At 53.3% G+C, this 13,054-nt stretch overlaps 5 protein-coding genes across 5 annotated transcripts; 2 read left to right on the forward strand and 3 right to left on the reverse strand.

Annotated features, from left to right (window-relative positions):
* Positions 1-133: 133 nt before the first annotated feature.
* On the reverse strand, positions 134-2,304 carry A1O5_00584 (uncharacterized protein; the record flags this gene model as incomplete). Its single annotated transcript, XM_007741203.1, has 2 exons — positions 134-1,392; positions 1,452-2,304. The coding sequence occupies 2 exons, from the start codon at positions 2,302-2,304 to the stop codon at positions 134-136; spliced, it is 2,112 nt and encodes a 703-aa protein (XP_007739393.1).
* A 404-nt stretch (positions 2,305-2,708) lies between these two features.
* A1O5_00585 (GTP-binding protein ypt5) lies at positions 2,709-3,557 on the forward strand (the record flags this gene model as incomplete). Its single annotated transcript, XM_007741204.1, has 4 exons — positions 2,709-2,781; positions 2,845-2,864; positions 2,936-3,154; positions 3,210-3,557. 4 exons carry the CDS (start codon positions 2,709-2,711, stop codon positions 3,555-3,557), a joined length of 660 nt encoding a protein of 219 aa, XP_007739394.1.
* Positions 3,558-4,059: 502 nt separating this feature from the next.
* Positions 4,060-5,985, reverse strand: A1O5_00586 (uncharacterized protein; the record flags this gene model as incomplete). The annotated part of the gene is made up of 1 exon (XM_007741205.1): positions 4,060-5,985. The coding sequence occupies one exon, from the start codon at positions 5,983-5,985 to the stop codon at positions 4,060-4,062; it is 1,926 nt and encodes a 641-aa protein (XP_007739395.1).
* A 225-nt stretch (positions 5,986-6,210) lies between these two features.
* A1O5_00587 (folylpolyglutamate synthase) lies at positions 6,211-8,068 on the forward strand (the record flags this gene model as incomplete). Its single annotated transcript, XM_007741206.1, has 3 exons — positions 6,211-6,441; positions 6,494-6,625; positions 6,695-8,068. The coding sequence occupies 3 exons, from the start codon at positions 6,211-6,213 to the stop codon at positions 8,066-8,068; spliced, it is 1,737 nt and encodes a 578-aa protein (XP_007739396.1).
* A 307-nt stretch (positions 8,069-8,375) lies between these two features.
* A1O5_00588 (uncharacterized protein) lies at positions 8,376-11,005 on the reverse strand (the record flags this gene model as incomplete). The annotated part of the gene is made up of 2 exons (XM_007741207.1): positions 8,376-10,566; positions 10,623-11,005. 2 exons carry the CDS (start codon positions 11,003-11,005, stop codon positions 8,376-8,378), a joined length of 2,574 nt encoding a protein of 857 aa, XP_007739397.1.
* Between the last annotated feature and the right edge of the window lie 2,049 nt (positions 11,006-13,054).

Here is a 13,054-nt window from a genome sequence, read left to right on the forward strand (position 1 = left end):
CCGGGACGGGCTTGTCGCAATTGGTATTTATGGCAGGTTTGTGCCAGAACTCCGCAGCCCAACCGCGGCAAAGACTGAATCCACCCAGGACAGATAACTCCCAGCAACCTGCCATGCCTTGGCTTTGCTGCCATTATTCTATTCTCTTCTTGCCCTCTTCCATATATCCCATGTTGGCCGTGCTAATATTCCTGGCTCTCCTGTCCTTGCCACTTGCCGCCGCGATGATATGCCCCACAACTTTGTCCTTGTGAGCCCTCGACAAAGCCTCCGAGTACCCTTCACTTGCGAATGCTGGAGTATTGAGTTTCGGCCAGTTGACATATAACAGTCCATGTGCATAGATGAACTGGAACGCCCACCCGGCAATGACCAAGCACAGAATAACAAAGATACGCAGCGGCCAGATCGCTGCGTCTGGAGGTCGGCGAGTGAGAACTGAGACGAAAACAATAAACAGTGAGGCAGCCAACACATATGGCACAGCTTGAATGATGAGTGGTCTTCGGTCCGTGAACATCAAAGAAGACCCGACACCATAGGTGGACGGCAGATAAGTGCCCAAGAAGAGGTCGAAGCCGTCTTGTCGCGGCCCATCCAGGAAATTGTTGCGGATATACCGTGTGGCGGAATTGTTGAAGTCCTGTACCGCTCCCGCTCTCGTCCGTTTTCCGGTACGCGTAAAGTCCGTCTTCAGCGCGCCAGTTCCTGAGTACGAATTGGAGACCACATCCGCGTTGTCGGCCCATACATTGCGGAACAGAAACTCGAACGCTCTGTCGTCTTGCGCTCTCTCACCAGGGTGCAAGATGCCGACATCTTGGAATTGTTGAGTCAAGGCCCATCTGCCCAACATGCTCTGGACGACGTTTGTCCGATCCAGACAGTCCATGCAATTCGTGCGCACGACTGCGGTCTGCCGGCATCTGACTTCCAGAGCTCCAGATGGGTCGCCGGGCATTTCGACGCCCCGGAAATACTGCCCTTTCCTCAGGCCATCTCTCAACTCGTCCAGCAAGAGTTCGGCACGGTGCCATTTGTATCCTTTGGTTTCACTGTGGAAATCAAAGTAGATATAGTGCAGCTTGTCCATTCTTTGGCGCCCGTTCTGCGGTTCGATGTCCCGGAACTTGTCGTCCGTGCGCATATCCGCCTCTACTGACTCTTCTGGAGAGCTGACGAGGATTCGGACCATCTGTTCATACGCCTTCTTCACTCGCTCCTCCCTGCCGCGCTGGTTAACCAGGTTGACCAGGTAATTCTCGCCGTAGATTCTAATCTGCTCATCAAAATGCTTCCGTGCGGCATCGACTGCGGATTCCACGCCTCGGATTTGCAGCTTTGGTGTATAGTGGAGGTCGTTGATCTCGGCCCAGAAGACAGGTACACTACCTGTATAACAGTATTAATACCAGTCTCGGTCCAAAAGAAAATAGAGTGGATTTCCTTACCGCGAGTCTGAATGTATGACATGACTTGGGTCTCTGTAGGCCGGCCTCCGGCGTTTCCATTCTGCATACCTCTTCCACCAGCGTAGCCTGTTGGGCCTGAGGCGTCGTTGAGCAAAGCAATCTGCTCTGTTTCGTTGAAATTCGCCACGTGGCCCTCGTCATCAACGCCCCGAGAGAAGTACCTTGTCCCACCTCGAAACCTGGATCTCCTGGTGATAAGAGCGAAAGTGAATGGGGTGTTTTTGATTTTTGCCGGAGTAATGCGCAACATGCCATGCATGACCGGGAGGATGTATGGATCCGCGCCAGGCTGTTGGTGCCCCCTCAGGCCTCCGAGCCTGAAGTCGATGAGGTCCGTCTGGACGAACCTATTCCAAAAGAAGCGGTCATCCGCTCTCTTCCACATTGGCTGTGAGAGATCTGACTCGGACTGGCGCTGGAAGCTGGACGTTATGTCAATCGAGTAAGAAAAATACATAGGGCCCGAGGCGAGGAGTGCCTTGAGGTAAGTGAGATAGGTATCTTCGTCGGGATCGCGCACGGGCCGTTCTCGTAGAGGGAGGAACTCTGTAGCGACGACCTTGTAGATCATGTGGCCCCGTAGCCTACCCATGGGCTGTGCCTTGGTGATGACGATGATGTACTTGTCCAGCTTCAGCTTGATGATGCCCAAAATTCCAGCAATACTCGAAACACGTTTTGCACCCAACAGAGATCCATCGTTCAGTCGGATATCCCCTGAGGGTCTTTCCACCACAAGAGTCGGCGCAGAGGAGTTGGAGGGTGAGGTAAAAGCGTAATGGCTGGTGGAGGCGTGGACGTTGATGTCTCGAAAGGGCAGCAAGTTGGCCATCGTGAAAGGGCTGGAGGGTCGAGGGTGGTCGCGGGGAGGCTTTTGTTGGAGTCTTTACTATCGTATCATGATTTTGGGTACAGGATCAAGATGTGGAAGAATAAAGAAGAGAGGGAGAGGGAGAGGGAGAGGCTGGCGACTGCGTAACTTGGCTGCCGAGCGGTTGTTAGATCGCAGGTGGCCTTTGTTGGTAACGAGCATTCTGCCCTCCGTCATCCTTCTTGGCTCAGATCTCTCAGATCTCCCCAACTGTCCCGGCACTTTTGACTGCAGGTCATAACACCACCACAGGCAATCATCAAACATACGCAATTCTTGTTGAATCCCTACTCTGAGTCCACGGCTATTCTCCCGAGGCTCGTCGAATACCCAACCAGCAGTCAAATATCAATCACAGCCCGATCATGGCCGCTCGAGCTCCCGCAGGCCGACCAGGCGCAGGCGGCAGGTTCGCCCAATTCAAGCTCGTGCTTCTCGGTATGTTGAGGACAAGCCTCTCACTCCTACCTAGGTAGTCAATCGCTGATTGCTGTCTTCTAGGTGAATCGGCAGTAGGAAAGGTACTTTGCCCAGCGACTCCGGCGTCTCCCCTCTGAACCAATCCATCCTAACAGATGTCCCTTTTCCGCAGAGCTCATTAGTCCTCCGTTTCGTCAAAGATCAATTCGACGACTACCGCGAATCCACCATCGGCGCCGCCTTTCTCACTCAAACGATATCATTAGACGAAAACACGACCGTCAAGTTCGAGATATGGGATACCGCTGGTCAAGAGCGATACAAATCTCTCGCCCCGATGTACTACCGGAATGCAAACTGCGCGGTAGTCGTCTACGACATCACCCAGGCCGTACGTCCCCCCGCTCTCTACAAGTAATTGTCCGGCATCTAATAGTGTTTCCCAGTCATCCCTAGATAAGGCCAAGTCATGGGTCAAGGAACTCCAAAGACAAGCCAACGAAAACATCGTCATCGCCCTTGCCGGTAATAAACTCGACCTCGTTGAAGAATATCCCGACAAGCGGGCCATCCAAACTGCCGACGCAGAGGCGTACGCCAAAGAGGCCGGCTTGCTCTTTTTTGAAACATCTGCAAAGACGTCTACAAACGTGAAGGAATTATTCACCGCCATTGCGAAGAAACTGCCTCTGGACCAGGCGGGGCCCAGGAATTTGAGGGCGACTCCCAGACCAGGTGTGGATTTGAGACCGGAATCGACTGGAACGCAGGGCGCTGGAAATTGCCAGTGTTGATTTCCAAGCAACCACCAAGTTGAGGTTTTCTGTCAGATTGTGTATGTCCGTCTTCACAACGTTTTGATCTAGCAGGCGCAAGAAGGGAAGGAGTTGTGTGTGGGCGGCTCGGGCAGGCATGCTGGACAAAGGATCTGGATTTCGCAAATGCTTGCCCAGTCGAGATCAATCATCTACACCACATTCGACACTGGGGACACTTCGAAGGCAGAAGTCGAGCAGGACAAAACTAATTGAGGCTGTCGAGAGACGTCCCGTGCGAAGTCCCCGAGTCGAAGGCCATCCGTCGACATCCATCATTGTGATATACTTTGCCGGGCAGTACCACAGGCGTTTCTGAGAACAGATACCGGTGTCCCGGGTTGTCCGGCGTCCGTTTTACCAAGCAGTCTGCTAATGCCTAGAGATACAGTTGTTTCGAGACCTGCTCAGCCGGGGGCGACTCCATCCTCATCCGTCACATTGCGTCCCCCCTTTCGTGCCATTGATGCTTTCTCACTTATTAAACAGACCCGCCACTCCTATTCCCGGCTTTATCCCCCACCAGCCCCGCCATCTCCAACAATGCCCTTGCACCATCCTTATCCCCTCCAAAATTCACCCCCCTGCGTCGTGCGGCCTCGGCCTCTTCCCACGCGAGCCGTCTCCTCTGTTTGATCATCTCGTCCTCTTCTCCGGCACTCTCGGATAGCGAGCCTGTGCGGGCAAGCGGGAAGGAGATGCCCCAGACTTCGAGCGTGTCGAGGTCAAAAACTGCCTTTTTCGGTTGTGCGGATTCCTGGTCATTTTTTTGCGCCGTCTCCAGGCCCGGGTCTGTCATGAACGCACCGACCCCAGCGTCCCCATCGTGCTGGAAAGTGCAGGTTGACAGGTCGCTGTCGATTAACACGCTGACCGGTCCCAAAATCGGCGGTTGAGGTGGACCTGTACGAGACTGCTGCGGGGGGATCACACAGCCCAGTGCGATGCCTGTTTTGGAGTTGAAATACGAGAACGGGATCGTGCGGTTGTATTGATTTGCGAGGAACATGCAGTGGCGGGGGAGGAATTGGAAGAGGCAGGATGCCTTGGATGGGGCATCAGTGGAGGAGGAAGGAGCCGTTGGCTTCTCGCGCCACGGCTCGGGGAGGTACGCACCGAGTACGATGGGGTCGTTTCTGTCGGGAAGCGTTCCAGAGATGAGGACCAATGTAGAAGATTGCCACGAGTGGACTTGCCGGGAGAAGGACGACAAGGAGGTGCCGTGGGACGAAGTCGAGTAGAGTTGGTTGAAGCGAGAGTTGGAAGCGAAGACGTTCTTGAGCGAAGAACTTGACGAGGCGGATGCGGAGATTTGGACGGACATGGACATTTGAGCCAGGAGAGTATCGGTGAAGATGGTGCTGAAGGTGGTGTCTTCCGGTGATTGGTATATTGGTGATGGTATGGCCTCAATAGTTTCGATCACCGGTAGGGCGTCGCGATATTTGTTGAGGTTGAAGTTCTTGCTGAACAGAAAATGCTCGAACAGAGCGTTGAGGGGCTCGAATAGATCCGGTAACGTCGTTGTGACGGTCTTGACAAAATTGGAATATCTGATTCCTCTGCTGTGAGGCTCGGGGTCAAAGGCTGCCACGATGGCATCGGCTGAGGTGTTCAGAGCCTTTAAACGCTCTCCGTCCAGGCGCTGGCCGTAAATGGCCAGCGGAGTCAAGGGCGTGATGCCCGCGACGAGTAGCAAGAGCGTGATAATTTTCTTGAGGTTCTCTGCAGGGATCATTGCGTGGCTGATCTTGCGGTTCGTCCTTTGATCGTGTTTGAAGACCTCAATGGCGTCGAGCGAGTCAAGCGCGGCAAGAGCAAGGTCGTCGTCATCTTCGTCTTCGTCGTCATTCACGGGCTCATCGATGGCAAACCCAGCGACATGAGAACTGACACCCTGCTCGACTTCGCGCTCCTTCAACATGTCTTCGGGGAGCTGTTCCTTCACAATATCCTCCATATTCGGCTTATCCATGGGCGAGGCGACACTGTGGCGCCGATCGAAGACCGCCAAACTTCGGAACAACAGCTTAATCTTATCCTGATCGCCTCGTTTCAAGATCTTCTTGTACCTACCCGTCATGATGGTGATGACCTTCAGCATGGCTTCCCTAGTCAATATACATGGCGCCAGACTCGGAAATGGAAACGCCCCAAGGTATGTACACATATGGTACAAGACCGGCCCGGCCTTGAGTGGCTCCGGGAGAGCGAGGAAGGCACACAAGGTGTCTTCTTTCCAATATTCGACATCTTCCTGGTGATCTGCCAACGTTTTGAAGTTGTCTTTGTAGTGAGCTATCTCCAAATGCGTGTAGCATTTGGAGGCAAAGCGGAGGGCCAACTCGTGGCTCAGTTGCTCTGGAGGAGTGAGTCCACATCTATCAGATGCCCCAGGAGGCTGCATCACTGATCAAATGGTTCACTCACCGATTGGCACCTCCCTCGGCGGATGTGAGGATTGGGACTGACCCATTCTCACTTCCTTTGATCTCGATCTATATTGCCATGAAGGGACTGGATGCAGAACCTAGAGTCATAACTCGGAATCCTGGATATAGTCCTTAGATAATGGTGGTCAGACCACACTTGGCCAGCTGCTTGCTCAACGCTGCTTCATCACGCAGCAACAATGCTCCGCCGCAAGATTACGGCGCCTCAGAAACATCTTCGACGCAAAAGCCTATGCGATTTTCCCCATTTCCAAGACGGCGAGACAGCCGCCGAACGGCTTGCGGGAAGCCCTGACGCTCTCTACGCCGGCTCTATGATGAGGAGATGGATTCTCAAACATTCATCCCCTCTCAGGCTCACAGTTCGCGGCTTTGTGACAACCTCGACCGTCATGGCACGGACGTACGCTGTACGTGTCGTCAAAAAGCTCCGCTTTGAGACCAGGACTGACCACTCTATAGGATGCTGTGACATCGCTGAATTCTCTTCAGTCCAATTTCGCAATTGTTAATGCAATCCGCAAGTCTGGGGGCAGGTTGAACGAACAATCCATTCCTGAGATGATTGAATGGTGCCGCAAGATTGGATACCAAGTATGCGACGACCGAGCCCATCGGAACCAATCGCCTTACCCACACCACTAACTCGCGCCTCCTGCCTAGCCTTCGGATTTCAATGCTTTAAAGGTTATCCATGTAGCCGGAACGAAGGGCAAAGGGTCAACAGCAGCCTTCACCTCATCGATCCTCACCCAGTTCGTTGGAGGGAAAGGGACCAAATCGTTGTCAAAAATTGGCTTGTACACATCTCCACATCTTCGATTTGTACGGGAACGCATACAGATCAACGGACAACCTCTGTCAGAGGGTCAATTCGCCCAATATTTCTTCGAGGTTTGGGACAGGCTGGAGAATGTTGCGAAAGAAGCAGGACAAGACCCCCAGTCTCCAGGGGCGAGACCCGTCTATTTCAGGTTCCTCACATTGATGGCATTCCATGCCTATCTAAGGGAGAAGGTTGACGTTGCTGTGATTGAGTGTGGCATCGGTGGTGCTTATGACAGTACGAATATCTTCGAAACGCCGGCCGTGACTTGCATCACAAGCCTCGGGATTGATCATGTCGGCATGCTCGGTTCCACGATCGGCGAGATTGCATGGCACAAATCTGGAATTATGAAGAGCGGCATCAAGTGTTTCACCCCGAGCAGCCAGCCTGCGGAGGCAAAAGCAGTGATGGAGCGAGTCGCAGACGAGAAAGGGAGCGTGCTCGAGTATGTTGATGTTGATCCAGCAATCGCCAGTGGCGAGATCACCCTCGGACTCCAAGCAGACTTCCAGAAGATGAATGCTAGCCTTGCTATTGCTCTAGCGAAAACATGGCTGGACCAACAAGGCTACGCGGACGCCGACGACTACAAGCAGAAATTTGTGCGCGGACTGGAAACTGTTTGGTGGCCAGGCAGATGTGAGACACGGTATGAGTCAGGGGTAAAATGGTGCATTGATGGTGGCCACACCCTCGAAAGCATTGAGCTGGCAGGGAAGTGGTTCGCTTCTCAACTTATGACCAACAAGGACTCTTCAAAGCCGCTTTACCAGCAACCGCGTTTCTTGATCTTCAACCAACAGACACGTGATGCCGCCTCGCTTGCGGCGGCGTTATTCAACACATTGTCGGCAGCTCTTAATGACCCCCACCCGTTCACCCATGCCATTTTCTGCACAAACACGACATTCAAAGAAACGGGCTTCAAACCCGATCTTGTGGCGGTGAACGTCAATGCATCAGATATTGAGTCAATGAAGGTGCAGAATAACCTCGCGGAGACATGGAGGGGCATTGACTCTTCAGCTCGAGTCAAGGTGGTGAGGACGATCGAAGAAGCAGTCAATATCGTCCGCAACTTTGCTAACACTCACCGCCAGAAGGCGGCTGAGTTAGAAGAGGAGAAAGAAGTTGCGGCCCTGGTGACAGGCAGCCTGCACCTCGTCGGTGGATTCTTAGAGGTTTTGGAGAGTACGACTAGCTCTTAGGAGGATGAGACGAACCAAGGCTCATCAACTGATACGAGGTTCTAATCAGTTATAAAAAGTACAGGACGGCCTCATCGCCGGCAAACTCGCGAGATAGAGATGATACCCATGTATTTTCATTAGTGAAATGTCTCACAAATCAGCAAGCAACTAACAAGTATTGAAATAGGGGGAACATTGCTCTTTGCCTCCTCAATCGCCAGTTTTAGAGCAGGATCCCAGTGGCTACATCTGTACATGTACGTCTGATACATCCCCGGTCGTCAGGTCGTTGTTTCTCATCTTTATTGTGAACTCTCACGGCTGTTCAGCGCCTCCAATTCCTCCCCAGCGTCGGGCTCACGGGACTTATCGTGTCGAACAGGCTCCTCCTATGCTCCTCGTCCTCGGGCATCGTCCCCCCTTCCCCGCCACCCCGCGTAGGACTCGGCAACGTCCCGATGCCGCTGCTCACGCTCTCGTTGCCGTGCTGGTAATGGTACTCGCGCGCCTCGTTGTCGTTGTTGTCGTCAGCAGGCAATTCGTGGGCAACGCTCTGACGGCGCGACCCCGGTTCGTGCTCCTCGATGATCGGCTGCACGGAACTGCTCTCACTGCTCCTCTCCCTGTCAAACGGGAATCGCGTCGCGTTTGTGTTACGGGTACGGTTGTTGTTATTGCTGTTGTTGCTGCTGCCTCGCCAGTTGTTCTGAGTGGGCGGGAACGGCCAAGCGAGCGTCTCGTTGGTGCCACTGGACGAGTAGTTTAACGAGTTTGAGTTCGAGTTCTCGTGGCTAGGGCTAGAGATCTCGGACCTAGGGCCAGCGGGAGGGAAGCGCACGCTGCGGAGAGGAGATGACGTGGCCCCTATGGCGGCGGCGGCGGCGGCGTTGTTGTTGTTGTTGTTGCCGGTCGTGGGGGCGGCGCCGTTGAAGTTGTTGCTTAACGGAGAAGGACGGTAGACATCTTCGGAAGATGTCGAGTTTGAATGTGTGTGGCCGAAATTGGCATTGTACGCGTAGTCGACGATCCCAGAGTGCCGTGGATGACCGAGACTGTTGTACGGCGTGGCCAGTTCGTAAGGTGGCTTGGGACGCTCTGTGTTGTTGGCCATTTCGTGTCGTTCTGGTTGCAGTGGTGGAGTCGGTTCTTCGGACAACGTGCTATAACCGACTTGTTGCACCTCCGGTGGCGAGCTTTGAGAGGATTGACGCATTTGGTGTTGAGGGCGTTTCGGACTCACAGCTGCTCCATTCAGCCATCGGGAGATCCGGCTGTTGCTGGAGTGCGAGGATTTGTCGGAAGAACCACTGTTGATGATTCGACGACGCCGGACCAGGAGGAATATAAGGATGAGGAGGAGAATGAATATCACTGTGGCGGCGACGCTGATGCCAACGATAGCGCCTGTGCCGATTCCCGAGTGTCCGCTGCCAGTTGACTCCGTTGAGGATTCGTTGACTGGATATGGGTAGTAGTGGGTAAGTTGTCTCGAATATGATTTTGAGAAGATGCCCGCTAAGGCACCATCTGACCAAGCTGCAGTTTTGGTAGACCCTCCTTGAGCATTGCCCCCTATAGTCTTAGTGACGGCGGCGGGCACCTGATAGTCAGACCACGTGTCGGGGTCGTAGCTATTCTGAAACTCGAGATTGTTGAGGTTGAAAATCTGGATAATGCCACCCTCGACACAATTGGCCTGGTTTTGGTGGACTCCGCCAACAACAAACATTTGATCCGGGTACGGGGCGACGCATCGATGCCCCGAGCGACCATGAGATTTGGTCCCGCCATACGCTTTGATCCATTGGAAGGACGGGATCGACAGGATCCAGACGTCGTCCGAGGGCTCATCGTCTGCATTCAATCCGTCGTAGCCGCCGTAGATGTAGACGCTGAACGACGAGGAGTCCTTGGCCGTTGCGACCACGGAGCAAAATTCCGTCAGTTGTCCCGGGGCTTGACCAGTGGTATTCTGCAGGTACCAGGTGCTGGAAGCGATGTCATAGATGGGCAAAGTGGTCATAAATCCGGGACTTTGCGCTTCGCTTTCCGAACTTTGCGAGCCGTTCAAGCCGGACGCCCATATCTCCTCGGGCGCACTGACACCGCCAATTGCGACCAGCACGCCTTTCTCAGAGACAGGGATCCATACTAGTTCGGCGTTTGCGCGCGGCTGGATGTTGTCCGGGAGCGTTGCGTTTGTCCATTTCTCGCTTCTCATGACCGACATGTCAACCTGGATAAGGGTGTTCGCGGTCACGTTGGCGGAGGAGTTCTCGTAGTATATCGGGCCCCATGTCGGCGATCGCATCCCGCTGAAGTACAATCCTAAATTTTCACTGGGTACAGACACTCCGGCGCCATTTGTGATATATCTTGTTACGCCGTCCGACAGAGTTCCTTGGTAAAATCCAGGACTCCAGCTTGTCCGATCCGGGCCGTACTGGTAAGCTTCATATCCAAGGACAGTTTCGGCGCTTTGGGGGGAAGCAGAATCAGTGAGACGAGGGAGACCACTGTGAGAAGGTAATCAGCCATAGCGGACACAGATGTTGGGAGCAAGACTACCTACCCGTAAAGGTATAATTCACCATCATTGGTAAACATGGTCCCGTCGACATAATTCGGCGCAATGTTGTTTCCTGCGCCACCCGCCTTCGACATTCGATCAAACAAGCCCGACATATTAGTCTTGGTCGTATCGAAAGGTGTCGAGAAGTTCAAAACAAACATGTCCCCCTCGACATTGCCATCGCTACTCACGACCGGCGCCGTTCCATCTGCAAAGGCTGTTTGCCACCAAAGCAACCCACCATCAAGGTAGAGGGCATCACGGATGACTCCAGCCCTTAATCGGGCCCAGTTGCATATTGTATAGTTCTCTTGGACAGATATGCCATATGCAGCTCCAAGCAGCGCACCCCCAAGCACGATGCAAGTCGGATACAATTTCATTGCGAGCTATTTCGCAGGATTCCGGGTGTCATCTCTGTTCAGCGATCACTGGCACTGAGCTCGAGTCCCAGCAAAAAAAGGCGAACGAGTGCCTTCGTTTGGAATCCCAAAGCACTGAATTGGACGGGAGGGAAGACTGTGCGCTCTGAGACATACCTCGTACTGATACTTACCGATCATCGCCAGGACCAAAATTTGCCACAGAACGACAATCACTACATCAGTCGTTGAAGCAGCGCATCCCTTGGCCTGATTTTCGCGATACTCGATCCGCGCAGCTTCAGGGTCTTTATCGCCATGATGGGCTGACACTGGAGTGGCGCTTCTCAATCAGGGTCCATGAATCATAGAACTGTGCTCGGCTGAACTGCGCCTCTGATATCAGACATGGAGATGTAGACCCTGGCACGGTAGGAGAGACAAGAACGAGGATCAGGGACAATCGCGCCCGGAACAGGGAATGGAGACCGTCAAACCCCTCGATCCCTGGAAGTTTGCGGTGGTTTGGACGGTTGAAGAACAGAGAAACCTGTCACGATTTGCAGCCAGGCGAAGATAGCACGACCTGTAAGTCGTCAATACCACCTTGGTAGAGACAGAGGTCGAGGCTAGATCAACCCGTGCCGTGCGCTTATGCCGTCGCCAACATGAAACCGGTTTTGGAGACAGTTCAGGCCGGAAGAGGAATAGCAGTAATAATGGGGCCGGCGGGAACCTGGGCAGTGGGCAAGGCTAGTGCTTGGCTAGTGCTTGGCTTGGACAAGGCTCCACCGGCCTGGCGGAAACTGTCTCCAGCTTCAACGTCAATCGTCCCGTTCTGCTCTCTTTTCCATGATCGACCTTCCATCCCACCCAGCCCTCCTTCCCACTTCCACAAGCTAGAGAATATAGGGCAAAGCCCCCGAATGCGAGCTTCCTTCGAAAAAGGCCCATTCGATGATTGATTGGCATGTCACCATCTGCATCTGGCAAGGCAATGCCCGTGCGAAGCCAGGAACGTCACCAACGTGGCATTCGCCGGTGCTCTTCCAACGCCCAACCGTACATCTCAGGAAAAGCTCGATGCCATGTGGCGTGTCACCCCAGCCATCCCACCAGGCAAGCTTGGACGATGCCAGGGCATTCTCATTGTCCCAAATGCTCTCAATGATGACGGCAAGTCCTCTCGAAGCGACTTCCATATCCTTCGCGCATTTTAGTTGATACTGATTTTGGCAGCTCTTGATGCTCTCATTATCCTCCATCTACTTTCGTTCACTTTAAACCCATCCTTTCGTTCAAAATCATTCGTTTTCAGTTTCGCGCTCTGGTTGGTCGTATCATGAGTGCGTTGTGACTCTGTGAGGAGGAAGTAGTTATCCAGGCTTGAGAAAAAACACTGTCAAGATGCATCCATCGCTCGGCTTCCTGACCTGTCTGTCATTCGCAATCAGCACTGCTTTTGCTCAGCCGACAACTGTCACCATTCAGACTCCGCCGGCTCCCCTACCGCGAGGAGAGACCTGGGAAGACATATGTCTGCCAGCGCCGACGGTTTTCATTAGTGTAACTGAAACTGAATATGTGTCGCTCACTTCCACAACCACCGCTTCTTACCATGACACAACCACTCTACCAATCACGATATTTCAGACTGTTATCTCAACAACCATATTGACAATGGTTGGTCCACTTCAAATGAAGTTTGGCCTGGAAATGCTTACATACGCAGACCGAGATAGTGACGGAAATATCGACAACGGTCTCGATTTCTCCAACTACTGCGACGTTGACAGAAACATCAGTCACTTTATCAATTAGCCCTACTACCGACACGCTAACCGAGACATCGACCACTATATCGATTAGCCCTACCACCGCCACGTTGACGGAGACATCAGTCACTGTATCGATCAGCCCTACTACTGATACGCTCACGGGGACATTAACCACTGTATCGATCAGCCCTACCACTGACACGCTGACGGAAACATCGATCACAGTCTCGATCAGCCCCACCACTGCCATCTTGACGGAAACATCGACCACTGTCTCGACTACTCCAACCAC

This window comes from Cladophialophora psammophila (assembly GCF_000585535.1).
Source record: "Cladophialophora psammophila CBS 110553 chromosome Unknown aczJe-supercont1.1, whole genome shotgun sequence".
In the NCBI taxonomy this organism is placed as follows: Eukaryota; Fungi; Ascomycota; class Eurotiomycetes; order Chaetothyriales; family Herpotrichiellaceae; genus Cladophialophora; species Cladophialophora psammophila.